Here is a 16020-nt window from a genome sequence, read left to right on the forward strand (position 1 = left end):
CTTTGCTGATGAGGAAACTGAGCTCAGCCAGCAGCTGCTGTGTCTTCCAGAACTGCCATTCTGTGGGCCTTGTATTCCCAGAACCAGGAACAAGCCTGCACACCACAGGTACCACGTAAAAAATCTACCATTAAAGGATGGCTAGATGCGACTCAAAAGCAGCCCTTGCACACCATAGGATGTAAAATACAAGCGGAGTCAGTTCCTAATTATGTTTGTTGAGTGACTCTGTGAGTAGAAACCTCACCTTGACACTGTGGGTGACGTCAGGAATGACGTCAGGACAGGAGAGTCAAAGATGCTGTCCTGCTTTTGTACATACAGACAGATACTACAGGAAAATGCCATCTCACTCCTGCAGTTTCACAACCCTACTCTGGGAGCCAAGGAAGACATGGGAAATGAGCACCCACCCGAGGAGCATCCGGTTCCTTTCCCAATCTCGCTGTCTTTGGGCAAGTTTGCTGCTGTCTTTCAATCTTTCAAAGGACCTAACCCTTTCCCTAACTTTTTTCCCTTAAAAAAAAAAAGATGTAAAAAATAAAACAAAACAGACTGTCATATTTGCCAAAACACACGTGCATTAAAAATGTCAGGTTCACGTTCTCTGCGCTACCAACCAACCCGAAGCAGTCTAATTGTTCATGAGTAGGCTGCTTAATTATATTATAGAATATTGATCAAATGAAAAACTATGCAGCCATTAAAAAGAATAAGGCAAAACAGTACGCCCTGGAATAGAGTAAACTCGGCGATGTATTAATCATTGAAAACAAAACAGTGATGATAACAACCACCATTGGAGGTGCGAGTGAATCGCAGACAACATCTTCCAGCTGTTTGCGCACAGGAGACAGGCTCTTGCAGACATCCTCACAACTGCCCACTGCTGACCCGGCAGGGGATGGGGTCAGAGAGACTGATAGTTTTCCCTGGTAGTAGTAAGGAATCCTAGGAGGACCCCAGCCAGTTCCTGGGAGGCCCCTCTTCCCCACCTGCAGGCGGCGGGCACTCACCCTTCCCGGCGGCCGGTGGAGCTTGGGCGCCCGGGGGAGCCCCGCAGCACGAGACCCCGCAGCCGCAGCGCGCCCGGGCGGAGCATGGTGGAGGGGAGGTCGAGCACGAAGGACGAGCACCGACAGCGGCGGCCTAAGGCGGGAGGGCGGGAGGGCGGGAGGAGAGGGGGAGGACGAGGAGGGCGGGAGAGGTCCTCCCACCCAGGGGCGGGCTCGGGCACCGCAGCGCCTCCGGGACCGGTGCCACCGGGACCCGCGCCTGCACAGTTGCGGAGACATGGCACCAGCCGGAGGCCCGCGGGCCAAGAAGGTGAGTGTCGCCCAGGCCTTCTTCCTTTCCTGGGGAGTTCGAATCCCGCTTCAGTCAAACCTCTACATCACCGGGGCTGGGCGGGCCAGAGCCTCAGTTTACCGGATCGCGAGTGGATTAGCATTCATGGAGCCCTTACTCAGCCCAGAGTATCTGCATTTACTGGTATCCCCAGTAGGGGCGGCGGCGCGGGGGGAGGGACTGAGGCCCCAAAGTCAGGCGACTGTGCCCAGAGTCCGTGATCGGGTTCAGGGCAGAGGAGGGACCTGAGGTCAAGTTTTTGGACTCAGGGGACTCTCGTTGTTCTTGCTCAAGGGAGCGCACGCAATAGCTCCTGAGGTTCACACACGGGTGTTCCTATCAGTTTCTCTTATGTTTTGTAAGCGCTTCAACCAGTGCTGTGTGAAGCAAGGACAGCTTGCAGGTCACAGGGGTGGGCGTGGGAGTCCCCTCTGTTGCCTTCAGAAGGCAGTCCCATAGCCTGCCCTTCTTCCATGGCGACCAGATACCGGCTTCATTCCCACAGCCTTGAGGACTTGTTGTGGAAGCGAGAGATCCCAACCAACCAGAAAGGCATGAACTTGGAGGAGGGGCCTTCCAGGACCCACCCACCCCCAACAGCCCACTTAGACGGAATTCAAAGTCTTGGGGGCAGTAGACATAGGAAATGCTAAGAAACCGGGAACAGAGGTGACCTGTGCTAGGTTCACAGTCCAGGTTCAATCACTTGCTAAGTTGTTAGTCAGATATTAACAGCTGTGTCCCACTAGCCATGGGGCAAATGGCCTCCTCTGAGGATCAACAGTCTCATCCTGAGCCCCGAGGGTAAATCCAGAGGTTTCAGGGTTGATGTCTTCAAAAAAGGAATGCAGAGGAACCCCAGGCCCTCACCATCAGATCGGCAGGTGCACTGCCACTAATGAGCGTGAATGAGAAGGCAGGACTTCTGTAGGTGAATTCATGTCCTCTGCCTTTGACTCTCCCGGTCCTTTTCACCTAAGCTGGCACTAGAATTAAATGAGGTGGCGGAGACAACAAGGAGGGATGGGTTCAAATTTCCACAAACTAGTCATTTTAGAATGACGATGAAGAAAAATAGAGAATTTAAAATGTTGGGCAGGGACTCGGGAGGTGGTTCAGAAGTCAAGGGCCCTTGCTGCTCTTCCAGAGGACCTGAACTCAGTTCCAGCACCATGTATAGTTAGACCCAGAAAGTGTCAATTGAGAAAAAAGAAGTACCTATCCATAGCTCCTTAACTGCACAAAACAGGTATTTAGATTGGCCAGGAATCATGCTGCAATGTCTTCTGAAACACTCTTAGACATAATTTTAGCAGAATTGCTGCCTGAAGAACACAAGACCAACATTCCTAAAATTGGAAATGGCTTTAAAAGGCAAAGCGGGCGTGTAGAGAGTCTAGTGTCTCTGGTCTGTTCCCCAGGGCATTTTGGACCGTCTGGACAGTGGGGAGCTTGTGGTTGGGGACGGCGGCTTTCTCTTCGCTCTGGAGAAGAGAGGGTTCGTGAAGGCAGGGCTGTGGACTCCAGAAGCAGTGGTGGAGCATCCAAGTGCAGGTGAGTGCCCACGTCACCCAGAAGTCTGTATGCAGGTGACAGTTAGCTTCAACACCGGCAGAGAAAATCAAGGAATAACAGCAAGTATTTCCTAAGGACTGTTTCCCTTGCAAAATTACCAAGAGGTGGAGGCCATGGCAGTGTGTGGACTGAAGCACAGAGATAATTATCTTTCTGTCTCCCTCTCTTTCCTCTTCCTTTCTGTCTCTGTCTATCTCTTTCTCCCCCATCCCTCCCTCCCTCTCTCCCTCTCTGCTCTCATATTTTCTTGAACAAGCATTGTTAATATATATTTTTTCACAGTTTATTCCTTGGAAATTTTCCTTGTAGCTATTCAAGAGTTTTCTTAAGCTAGCAAAAATCGTTAATTGCTTTAGATTCATCCTGCTGAAGATTGTGCACAGTAGAGAACACCCATGGCCATGGTGATAATGGCTGATGGCCATCACCAGCTTAATGGAGCAGACAGCCAGACTGTGGGAACCAGAGTGCAGAGAAAGGAATAACATCTCTTCATCTTCCTGACTTGGGGGGAAGGAAATATAAATAAAAGAGTTGGAAGTAGAAACCATTGCAATTGGTTGGTGACATCACAATGGTGCTTTAACTATACCTGGCTTTATTGATTTCCCTTGCTTTCCTAGAGAGAGAGAGAGAGAGAGAGAGTGTGTGTGTGCGCGTGCGTGTGTGTGTGTGTGTGTGTGTGTGTGTGTGTGTGTGTGTGTGTGTCAGGGAGGCGGGTAAGGCCAAAGAATAAGAAGGGAGATCGGGCCACACACTGGAAGTGTGGCTTGAATCTACCTGATTTCATTCAGGTGTATATAATGCACGAGACGAAGTTGGGGTCCTTGCGTGGTTCTTCCCCAGACCAGCTGTGTGACCTTAGATGAGTCCCTTGACCTCTTTGAGAATCTGCTTCTTTGTCTGTCACATGGGGCAGGACGTGGGCCAGCTGTGAGGACAGTTTACTCCCATGAGCTGCCCAGACATCCTTAGAGCCCTGAGGCTGTTAGTGTTATTTCCCCAGGTTGGCCATACACCTGCTTTCCATGGAGGACAGAATAGCTTTGCTTCTTTGGTGCCTCCTGGAAAATTTTCATTTTTTTTTTCTTACTTTTGGAAGATCTTTCAGCTAAACTGAATGTATTAAATTAGCCGGTGTGTGTGTGTGTGTGTGTGTGTGTGTGTGTGTGTGTGTGTGTGTGTGTGATGGTGGGGAAGAGAAATAGTGGAGGGGGAGTTTCTTTTCTTTCCTTTTTGTTTTTTTTTTTTTTTTTAGACAGGGTCTCAGACATCCTAGGCTGGCCTCAAGCTAGCTGTGTAGCCGAGGCTCCCCCTGCCTCCACCTGAGTGCTAAGGTTACAGGTGTGAGCTATCACATCTGACTTACAGGATGCTGGAGATCAAACCCAGGACTTTATCCTTACTAAGGAAGCATTCTGCCAACTGAGCTACATTCCCAGCCCCAGGGAGGTGACTTTCCCAGAGGCTAGGGGCAGCCAGGGCTGCTTATCACATGGCTCCTTCACACTTGCTGCTGAATCAGCCTGCTGTGGGTGTCATACACAGGCCTGCAGCCCTGTGTGTGAGCTGCTTGACCCTTCCCACGCTGGTGATAAAAGGCCAGTGGCATCCTTCACACGTTGCTGTGTGAATAAACTTCAGACAAGGGATGAGGGGACACAGAGCTAGCCAGACTTTATTCTCTGTGTGCAACCCTCTTGGGGCCAGTCAGCAGGCTCCTGTGCGGTGATCCATGGTGCATGTTGCCCTGTCACACGACTGACTTTATCAGTTCTGGGTTTGAAACTGGGTCTGGTGGGGAGGGAAGAAAGTGGGGTGGGGGTGGGTGGGAGTGGGGGGGAGCTGCTACTGAGAATGCAAGCATCTGGAGTTTGATTTTGTCATTGCGACTTCAATTGCTCGGCAGTTCGTCAGCTCCACACAGAATTCTTGAGAGCAGGAGCCGATGTCTTGCAGACGTTCACCTTTTCTGCCTCTGAGGACAACATGGAAAGCAAGGTAACTGGGGTGCAGGTAGGGAGCAGCTACAAAGGACAGAGGCTTCCCGCAGGAGGGGGTGGAACTGGGCTCCTGTGTGTCTGCACTTTGCTGCCAGTTATGAACTCACTACTCCACACACACAGGTATGAAACAGAATGTCTTAGTTAGGGTTTTCATTGCTGTGAAGAGACACCATGACCTTGGCAACTCATAAAGTAAACATTTATTTGGGGTGGCTCTCTTACGGTTTCAGGGGTTCAGTCCACTATCACCATAATGGAGAACATGGCAGTGTGGAGGCAGATGTGGTGATGGAGCTGAGAGTGTTCTGTCTTGTAGGCAACAGGAAGACAACCAACAGTCGCACGCAGGGAAGCTTGAGCAAAAGAGACCTCAGTGCCCGCCCCCACAGTGACACATTTCCTCCAGACAAGGCCTCACCTCCTAATAGTGCCATTCCCTTTGAGGGAGGCATTTTCTTTCAAACCACCACACAGAACAATGTCAGTTTAGGTGGAAGCTGACAAGACCAGACAGAACAGGCTTTGGGAAGGGTGAGGCATCCCTTCAGAGGTGTTTTGTGGAGAAAGAACATTTGGCTGGATGATTTTTTTTATCCCCTCATTCTGTATTCTTTTATCCCCTTACCTGTCTGGAGACAGGGAGGCCCTGGGGAACTTAGGACTTCTGTCCTACAAATGACAAAAATCAGGTTTGCTCCTCAACTTTTCTGTCTCCTGCCTGTGTGACTTCATGTAAGACCATTCCTGCATGGTACATTGGCTTTAGCTCTGAAAAAACATAATAATCAGTGCTGTGTTCAGACCTGCCAGGAGGAGCAGATGAGATGGAGAATGGGAAAACATTTGCAAAGCCAACTGTTAATGACAACTGACTATTATGGATGGTCATGTTCATTGGAGAAACCCACATTTAATGAGAACCAATATATGTTATGTTTATGGTTACATCCGTGGAGTGTCATTATGGTGTTCTCTGTGCTAAATAGAAAGGTAATAATAGAAAAAGGTGTCTTAGTTAAGGTTTCTATTGCTGTGAAGAGACATCATGACCCCAGCAACTCTTATAAGGGAAACATTTAACTGAGGTGGTGGCTTACAGTTTCAGAGGTTTAGTCCATTATCATCATGACGGAGAGCATAGCTGTGTGCAGGCAGACGTGATGCTGGCTACATCTTGATCAGAAGGCAACAGGAAGCCAACTGTCTCACTGAGCAAAGCTTAAGTAAAAAAAAGACCTCAAAGCCCGTCCCCACAGTGAAACACTTCATTCAACAAGGCCACATCTACTTCAACACGGCCACATCTCCCAATAGCGCCACTGCCTATGAGCTTATGGGAGCCAATTACATTCAAACTACTACAAGAGGCTTAGACCCTCTTCTGAAGAAGCTAATGATCTTTATGAGAGGGGAATGAATAAAGTTACTAAAATCCAATGTGGTAGAACTGAAAAATGGCTCAGCAGGTAAGAACACTTGCTCTTCCAGAGGACCTGGGTTCAATTCCCAGTACCCACATGGCAACTCACAGCTGTCTATAGCCCTAACCCCTGGGTGGGGCTGGGGAGAAGGCTCCATTAATAAAGTACTTGATGTATAAGCACAAAACCTGAGTTGGGATTCCCAGAACGCGTGTAAAAGCCAGATACATTGATGCATATCTGTAACCCCATCACCAGGTTTGGGGGTGGAGCGGGGGAGCGGCGCAGAGACAGGCAGATTCCCTGGAGCTCCTTGGCCAGACAATCTAGCTAAATCCGTGAGAATCAGACTCAATGAAAGACCCTGTGTCAAAAAATAACATGTACATGCACCTGCCCACCTCTGGCTCACACAGGAGTCGCTGGTAACAGAGGAGATTATGCCCAACTCTTCTTGAACGGCCGTTTGCAGGGCTGACTTGCTCATTCTTCCGTCCGTCCGTGACTTGCTTTATTTTGCGTTTAAAACACCAGGCCCATATTTCTGCTCTTGCTCTCAGTGGGAAGACGTAAATGCAGCTGCCTGTGACCTCGCCAGGGAAGTGGCTGACGGAGGGGATGCTTTGGTGGCAGGCTGCCTCTGCCAGACATCACTGTACAAATACCACAAGGATGAAACCAGAATTAAAAACCTTTTTCGACTACAGCTAGAAGTTTTTGTCAGGAAAAATGTGGACTTCTTGATTGCAGAGGTAAGGCTGGTCTGAGAGGAACTGGACAGGGATGCTCTATGTCCTCATTTCTTCCCTGTGGACGGTCAGAGGTGGAGGTTGATACACTGCATTCCAGGCAAGGCTTCACCATCTTCACGCTGGGTTCTCTGTGAGGCAAGGGATGGACCCACCACATGCCTCAGTATGGGTTTTGCTTCCTGAGGTTTATGTGATTGTAGTAGCTGACTTGGGGAACAGTGAGAAGAGAAAAAGAGGACAGTGGCTTAGGACGTATCCCCTCCCGAAGGAGAGACCAGGCTGGAAAGTGCTGGGGGCTGGGGGAGATTGGAGCCAGAGGAAGAGTAAAGCCTAGCAGGCAGATGGCTACCTAGGTTCACCTGGACCTCACTAGCAAGACTCAGCACTGAGTAACTGTCTTCTCCATCCTGGCCTTTCTCACTGCTTCTCTGCTATTCCTCAGCTTATCTCATGTACATGGCATTTAAAGAAAGGATTGATATATTAAGTCAGGTTTTTGTTATTGTTGTTGCTGGGATATATACCTGAGAAGATCAACTTAAGAAGAAACCACTTGGGCTCACGGTTTTGGGGGTCCTCGGCCAGCTGGCTCTGGTCACCCGGCTCTGTTCTAGGTCAGGAGTCATGATGGGGGGAGGGCATGGCAGAGTGGGACATGGCAACCAGAAAAGGAGCGGGCAGCAGGAAGGAGCCAGAGACAAGATGGCCTTCAAAGGGATACCTCCAGGACCTACTTCCTCTCACCAGACCCCACCTCGTTCTATTTCCCAAAGATGCTATGAATCCATTCACATCTAAGTGGACTGATGAAGTCAGAGTCCTCGTGGTCCAATCCTGCTCAATGCCTGGCTCCGCCAGCTAAGTGCTGAGCCTTCGTCACATGAACCCATTGAGGGACATTTCATATCTAAGCCAAACAATTGGTCACTGACTGGACATGAGGGACAGTGTCTCCCTCTTCTTCCCCATTGTTCCTGCCTGGGATCAAGCCCTCCACTCAGGTCTTCTCCTCATCACTATGTCTGCTAGTTCAGACCAGCTCAAGGCTCAGGGATCTCTGCTCCTCGATGCAGATTCCAGGAATACTGTCCAGCTGGGCAGGAACATGAGCCATGTTTTCAGAGCTTCCTTTGATTATCTTTTCATTCCTCAATGGGCTTGTGTAGAATTTCTTTCAATAGTGGAGAAAGAAACCATGCCTGGTGGCACACACCTTTATTCCCAGCACTCAGGAGGCAGAGGCAGGCAGGTCTCCGAGTTTTAGGCCAGCCTGGTCTACACAGCAAGTTCCAGGACAGCCAAGGATGCATAGAAAAACCTTATCTTAAATATTAAAAAAAAGAGAGAGAGCAAGGAAACAAGAAACAGAGAGGTTGCTGCTGGCTCCTGTCCAGTTAGTTTAGGTCACCCTTTTAAATGTGGCACCGAAGGGGAATTCTGGGAAGCGCCCCTGCAAGGACACCCTGGCCACCATCAGCAAGGACACTCAGTAGCTCCATCTCTTGCTCTGTGCCTCAGTCTAACCTTCTGGGAACACCTTCCTACTTTCCCCTTCCAGCTTCATGGAGTGCCTGGGCTACCTAACCAGAAGTGATACAGAATCACTGTGAAGAATAATGCATGATAAAATATTATTTTTCAGAGCTAACCCCAGTTCCATAAAAGATGATGCTCAAATCAATAAGTAAAATGTTTATTCCTAGGTGGCTCTGTGGTACAAGAATTACACATTGGACTTCCGGTGACAAAAATGTGTGTTCCTTCAAGATTTTTATTTTAAATATATAACTAATTTTTTGTTTTTGTTTTTGTTATTGTTTCATTTTTAGAGACAGGGTTTCTCTGTGTAGCGCTGGCTGTCCTGGTACTTGCTTTGTAGACCAGGCTGGTCTTGAACTCACAGAGATCCTCCTGCCTCTGCTTCCTGAATGCTGGGATTAAAGGCATGTGCCACCATTGCCCGATTCAACACATATATACATATATTACATATTTAAACAACCTTTAATGGTTTTTAATGGTTTGATTTTTGTTTTACTAACAGTCACAACGTCACCAAATACTGACCCCCAAATAAAACTCCAGATAGTCTCATGGATGGAATTCAAATGTTTACTAGGAAAGCTGTTCTTTACACAATCTGTTAGGGATGCATTCCTCAGCAAGCTGTATTACATATTGTAGATTGGTCGTTTTTATGACAGTTTCCCAGCACTTGGGCTTTACCATTCAAAAATCTACTTTCACTTGAGGCCAGTTTTAAAAAGTGCTGTCTCCTAGTATTTTGAGCATGTGGAAGAAGCTGTGTGGGCTGTGGAAGTCTTGAGGGAAGTGGGCAAACCTGTGGCTGTGACCATGTGCATCGGGCCGGAGGGGGACATGCATGACGTGACCCCTGGAGAATGCGCAGTCAAGCTGGCGCAGGCAGGTAAAGTGGACCGCAATGAGACAGGCGGGCGGGCGGTGCACAGGCTGCTTATGAAATGCATTTGCTCAGTATTGTCAGAGAAATAAAAGAACAAGAAGGAAATGGTCTTGTCTACAAATCCTAGGGTAGCTAATCTCTAAAGCAGCTTCTAAGGTTGATTGGTTGGATGGTTGGTTGGTTGGTTGGTTGGTTGATTTGGAATGAGATTGAGTCGTTTCTAATCAATGTGGCCCAGGCTAGTGCTGAATTTGTGACCCTCCTGCTCTCTCAGACGCTGTAATGACAGGCATGCACCCCAGCCAGCTCAGCTTCTAACTGTCATGAACAGAACGAACAGGCAAACGAATCCACCGTAAGTTGTAATGGTTCTTTATTGCCTTGCACAGGGGCAAACATCATTGGGGTCAACTGCCGATTCGGACCCTGGACCAGCCTGCAGACCATGAAGCTCATGAAGGAGGGGATCAGGGACTCGGGGCTGCCAGCTCACCTGATGGTGCAATGCCTGGGCTTCCACACACCTGACTGTGGCAAGGGAGGGTTTGTGGACCTCCCAGAATATCCCTTTGGTAAGCTCGGGTGCATGTAAAGTCCCTTATGGTTTGGTTTGGTTTTCAAAAAGACAGGGTTTCTCTGTGTAGCCTTAGCGGTCCTGGAACTCGCTCTGTAGTTCCCAGGCTGGCCTTGAACTCATAGAGAACTGCCTGCCTCTGCTTCTCCAATGCTGGGATTAAAGTTGTGTGTCACCACCACCTAGCCCTTATGTTTCTTCCTGTGACTAAATTGATACAGTTTTAAAACATAAGGCCATATAAGAAAAAGAAAATCCTTCAGTGCTAACCAAACAGAAGTCACCTAAAGGATGTATAATCTTTCCAGCACTATATTGTTGTTTTTTTTTTTTTAAACTGGGGTGCGGGTGGGGTGGAGGAAAAGGCCAACCAGCCGAGAATCTGTCGTTTGAAAATGGGAGCTGCATTGGTCACTTTTCTGGTTGTTTTCGCCAAATACCTGATGAGAAGGAACTTCGGGGAAGATCAGAGTCAAGGGCCGGCAGGCAGTCCATCGCGGTAGGAAGACGTGGCTGCAGGAGCATGCGGTAGATGGTCACGTGATCTCCACAGTCAGGAAACCGAATGAAGACAGGACGCCAAGGTGCCAATCAAACCTCAAGGCCCGCCTCCAGTGGAAGTTGTGCAACATTTCCAAATAGTCCACAGCTGGGGACCAAGTATTCAAACAAACACATGAGCCTATGCGGCACATTTCACACTCAGACCACAGCAGAGTGATAACAGAAACCATTGTATTACAGGCATGGAACCCAGAGTTGCGACCCGATGGGATATTCAAAAATACGCCAGAGAGGCCTACAACCTGGGCGTCAGGTACATCGGCGGCTGCTGCGGATTCGAGCCCTACCACATCAGGGCGATTGCTGAGGAGCTGGCCCCGGAAAGGGGGTTTTTGCCTCCGGCTTCAGAGAAACACGGCAGCTGGGGCAGTGGTTTGGACATGCACACCAAACCCTGGATCAGAGCAAGGTGGGGTTGCCTTTCATTGTACTCCTGATTCCTCCCTGTCCTCTTCTATGGATTGCTGTAAACATGATGCGTGTACAAGGCAAAGGAACCCACGCAGTGCAAGCCGCCCCTGCCCCCTTCCCAGGGACTCCTGGTCTACTCAGGCTACTGTAACAAAACACCATCAACTGCCTGGCTTATAAACAACAGAAATGTAGGCATGGCATCCTGTACCTCAACCAAAGCACTCACAACACAGAGGCATGCAGATTTCCTGTGAGTGCCAGGCCAGCCTGGCCTTTACATAGCAAGCTCCAGGCCAGCCACAGCTACGGAATGAGACCCTATCTCAAAACAAACAAACAAACCAGAAGTGTGTTTCTCATAGAGTTCTGAAGTCCAGAATCAAGCTGCCAGTGATGCAGTGTTTGGTGAAGGTCTACTTTCTCCAGCTTTTGCTGGAGGCTCTGTAATGAGTCTTTCCCTGTCCCGCCAGCCAGCTCCCAAATAATGACACAGAGACTTACTATAAATTGTGAAAGCTCGGCCTTAGCTTAGGCTTGTCCCACTAGCTCTTATGACTTAAATTAACCCATTCATATTAGTCTATGTTTTGCCTTGTGGCTTTTTACCTTTCTTTCATTCTGTATGTCTGACTCCTTCCATATCTGCCTCGTTGGCATCTGCGTGCCTAGATTCATCTTCTACTTCCTCTCTCTGCCCGGAAGTCTCACCTATACCTCTTACCTAGCTTTTGGCCATTCAGCTCTTTATTAAACCAATCACAGCAATACATTTTCATACAGTGTACAAATATCCCACCACAGGACTCTCATAATACAATGGTCAAGGCAAGCTCTCTGGAGCGTCTTTGATAAGGCCACTCATGGAATTAACTAGGGCTCCACCCTTGTGACTCAATTATACCACCCCCCACTCCCCCACCCCCCCCACCCCCCGCAAGACCCAACTCTTGTGATTATATGGATTAGGTTTCAAAACACATTTTTAGTGGATACAAAAGTTACACGTATTTATGGGTGCCACATGATGTTTCCCCACATGTACACATTGGATAATGTCCAAGTGAGGGTAAAAACAAAAACCATGCCTATCTCCTCCAGTAGTTACCATTTCTTTGTGGTAAAAATATTCAAACCCCTTTCTTCTAGCTCCTTTGAGATATATACAGTACAGTAGTGCTCTCTGTATTCCCCCTACTATGTAGCTACCTATGTCTTAATCCATCAGTATGAAGTACACTCTATAAAGTAAGAATAGACTCTCTCCTGTTTCTCTCTACTCTCCTTCTCTCTTCTACTTTTTGGTCTATCTCCTTGCACCGTGCGTGTGTGTGTGTGTGTGTGTGTGTCTGTGTGTGTGTGTGTGTGTGTGTGTGTAGGAAGTATTCTGAACCTCAGGTGCTATCCACCTTGGTTTTTTGACATAGTGTTTCTCACTAGCGCCTGGAGTTTGCCAATTAGATTAGGCTGGCTGGCTCACAGGCCCCACCCGTCTCTGCCTCCCAGCACCAAGATTACAAATGCACACCACTAGACCTGGCTTTTTGTATGGGTGCTAAGACTTGAACTTGGGTCCTCATGCTTGCCCGGCACACACTTTTCTGACTGAGTGATTTTCCTGGCCCCATCCTTCGGCTGCCTCAAGTTATACTATTAACATTTTTAACCACTATGTTCTATTCTGTGATCATAATTAAGTCTTCCAGGCTTTGTCTACAGGTTGCTTCTAAAATATAAAGCCGGAGAATGGCATTTACAATATTGTTACAGTTGTCATTCAAGCAGCGGGACTCATGACAAATCATCAAATGTTTTCTGTCCTATCTCTTAACCCTGCTTGATGAGTAAATTCCTTTCTTTGTAGGTACAAAGTGAACACACTGACATGCCCCAAGATTGCGTTCTTAGGGAACAGGAAGTCTCATTATCACTTTAAATTGAGACATGGTCTCAACTTAACAATTAAGAGTTCAGCTCCACACAGAATCAAGACTCAGAACACATTTTAAACTTAAAACTTTTTTTGTCTGGCAAAGCCTCCTAAAGGAAGGAGCGAGCAGAGAGATGGCTCAGAGGTTAAGGGCACTGGCTGCTCTTAAGAGGTCCTGAGTTCAATTCCCAGCACCCACATGGTGGCTCACAGCCATCTGTAATGGGATCTAACACCCTCTTCTGGTGTGCCTAAAAACAGAGCACTCATATGTGTATCATACATGGAGTAAAAAGAAAACAGACAGACAGAGGATGGAAAGGAAATCTCATCACTGGATTGTCACCCTATTAGAGGCAGCCCTCTCGAGCCTGGCAGATCTCTAGCACAAGCATGGGACAGGTTTTTCAGTCTTCCCTGCAAACTCTGGTCTGCTCCCACACCTCTGGCGTTCTCTTGGACTGCTACTTCCCCTCAGCTTCTTGCTTTCCCAGCAGGTCACCCCAGAGATGCCCTGTTTGGGGTCCCATGGTCCTTCGGGTGGTTCTTGGGGTCAGGCCCATGCTCTCGCTCTCATGCACAGACTCAGAGTGTGGCCTGACCCTTTGTTCTTCGGTGACTCTGAGTTTCCAGTGTGGTGTCTTGTGGGTGTGACAGGTTCTTGGCCATCCTTTGAGACTTCCGGGGAGTGACCCTGGGATGGGTCCCCTTTGACACCTGTCATGTCCCATCTCTTGGTGCCTTCACACTTCCATTTCAGTGTCCCACTGTGCAACAGTCTCCTCAGAACACAGCGCTCTGCTGGAACCACAGGGAAAAGCAACGTTCCCACTTTTGCAAACCTTGAACCACTTGAAGGCGACTGCTCCAAGCATCAGGATCTAGTGGATTCTCCCCTCTTACATTTCATCACTTGTCCAAATTCTCACCAGATGTAAACTGGCTTCATGATTGGACTGGCATTCTTTGTGTAACATCTGGCTTTCTAGTTAATTTCTAATTAACTTCCTCTTTCATTGTTGAAAGAAAAATCACAGGCCTCCTCCATCTTCTCTGAGTTCTTCCTGATTCTAAATTATACTATATGTTACCATCACTTTATTGTTAAAGACGTTTCACTCAGGGACCCGTGAACTTTGCTCTGTCTTCCGACATGTCTGTATATTCTTTCTTGCCATATCAATACAATGCCATCTCCTTTACATTTCCTAGAAGTTGGTCATGACACATCCTCTTCCTACACAACTCTATCACTGTCTGTCTATACAGACCTCCAGGTCTCTATGGTTGGTACTGGGATTAAGGGCGTGTGTCACCATGCTTGATTCTGTTCCCTATTGTGGCCTTGAACACACAGAGATGCTGCCTTCTAAGGGATTAAGGGCATGTGCTGCCTGACTTCTTGGTTTACTTAAAATGGCTGACCTTTCCCCCCTGATCTCTAGGCAAGCTTTATTTGTTAACCCACAAATAAAATATCACCACATTTAAGCACAAATAAAATATCACCACACACGTGTACACATATATACTACACTTAAGGGTTGTGAGAAAACCACTGGTGTGAATATAGAGAATTCTGACTATATGTCGAAACAAAAGTTCTGCTTTAGTCTGATCTCTCGCTCTCTCCCTCTCTCTTTCTCTCTCCCTTCCTCCCCCTCTTCCTCTCCCTCTCTAACATGCGCGCGCGTGTGCGCGCGCGCACACACACACACACACACACACCATACATAATTTATAAAGTGAGTATGGATCTTTTCCTTAACGGTGCATATCTTTCAAACCCAGGGCTAGACGGGAATACTGGGAAAATCTGCTGCCAGCTTCAGGCAGACCTTTCTGTCCTTCGCTGTCGAAGCCAGATGCGTAAGAAGCAGGGAAAGAAAACTCTGAAATGACAGAACAGAAAGAAATGGCCTCAAGCCCTGACTTCCATGTTGCCGTCCTCAGCCTGCCCTGTTCTTCCAGCTGCTGTGCATCGGTGAGCTACTGTCCCTTCAGTTCAAGCAACACGTTCCTCCTGAGCATGCTCACCAGATGCTGTGGGGATGTGGAGGCACCGGGACCTGTCCTCCCTCCCCAAGTACTCTCTGACTAGTAATGCCACAGTGCACCCATATGAAGGTCATCAGGCATGACCAGAGTTGGCTCTCAGAGTGGATCTGACATTCTTAAATCATCAGAAGCCAGCAAGAAGCTATCTTAGTGAATAATTCAGATGTCGAAGCTAGATGCTTGAGGAAGAGGGAACAGGGCTCTGAACTAGCAATTGGCTTGCTTTTCTCAAGTGATTTCTACTGTAGCTACAAACACATCTCAGCAGAAGACATGTCAAAAGTGTTGTGAGTGACGGCAGGATTATTAAAATCTCAGCACTTTGCTTCCAAAGAGGATTTTTGCTTTAAGGTCTTAGAGTTTGTAAGTGTATCTTTATAACCACACACAGACAGATTATAAGCTACTGAAGCTCAGGACCATATCACATGCTGCTTACATTCCTCTTTATTTAGCATTATGCGTAACATAATCACCAATGCTCAATGAAATGCTTGCTGATTAAGTCAAACAGCCGAACCCTGCAAGACCTTTTCAGAAGTTAGAGTTCAAGTCCATCTTGTTGTAATACTTTCTTAATTCACGGTTGTGTTGTACACTGACCGTATGCCCACTTTTCTCTTTTTTTGCAACAATGTAGCAATGTGTGACAATTAATAAAATCACAAATTATTTTCCTTGTATAGAATTTGAGTGTCTTAAACTTCATAGGCGTTCTTTGGAATAATGATAACAAATACCTATTCCTTGCGTGTTCTAGCTTTGTCCTCTACTCTCATGGCTACATAGTTGCGGAGTTAAAACTGGGATGGTTTCATTGTTAACACAGCAGTTTACAGGTGAGGAAACAGGCCTGATGAGGCCACTGTACTTGCCAAGGTCACACATGTGGGAGTGACGTGACATTTGAGCCCACGTGCTGTCGATCTGGAGTCCTCGACCACTGCTCTGCATGCA

At 47.8% G+C, this 16020-nt stretch overlaps 2 protein-coding genes across 2 annotated transcripts in view; one reads left to right on the top strand and one right to left on the bottom strand.

The window, feature by feature from the left end:
* The window catches only part of Dmgdh (dimethylglycine dehydrogenase), a 71190-nt gene extending 69895 nt beyond the window's left edge, over positions 1 to 1295 (bottom strand). The window contains exons 1-2 of the mRNA XM_059276301.1: positions 1238 to 1295; positions 1017 to 1149 (exon numbers count right to left, since the gene is read on the bottom strand). Of these exons, the coding sequence (XP_059132284.1) occupies positions 1017 to 1149; positions 1238 to 1295 (191 nt within the window). The remainder of the gene's footprint in view (positions 1 to 1016; positions 1150 to 1237) is intronic.
* Bhmt2 (betaine--homocysteine S-methyltransferase 2) lies at positions 1244 to 15708 on the top strand. Its single transcript, XM_059276235.1, has 8 exons — positions 1244 to 1326; positions 2769 to 2901; positions 4832 to 4923; positions 6910 to 7101; positions 9382 to 9529; positions 9916 to 10098; positions 10845 to 11073; positions 14797 to 15708. The coding sequence occupies exons 1-8, from the start codon at positions 1294 to 1296 to the stop codon at positions 14876 to 14878; spliced, it is 1092 nt and encodes a 363-aa protein (XP_059132218.1). The 5' UTR covers positions 1244 to 1293; the 3' UTR covers positions 14879 to 15708.
* Positions 15709 to 16020: the final 312 nt, after the last annotated feature.

This window comes from Peromyscus eremicus, chromosome 11, assembly GCF_949786415.1.
Source record: "Peromyscus eremicus chromosome 11, PerEre_H2_v1, whole genome shotgun sequence".
Classification (NCBI taxonomy): Eukaryota; Metazoa; Chordata; class Mammalia; order Rodentia; family Cricetidae; genus Peromyscus; species Peromyscus eremicus.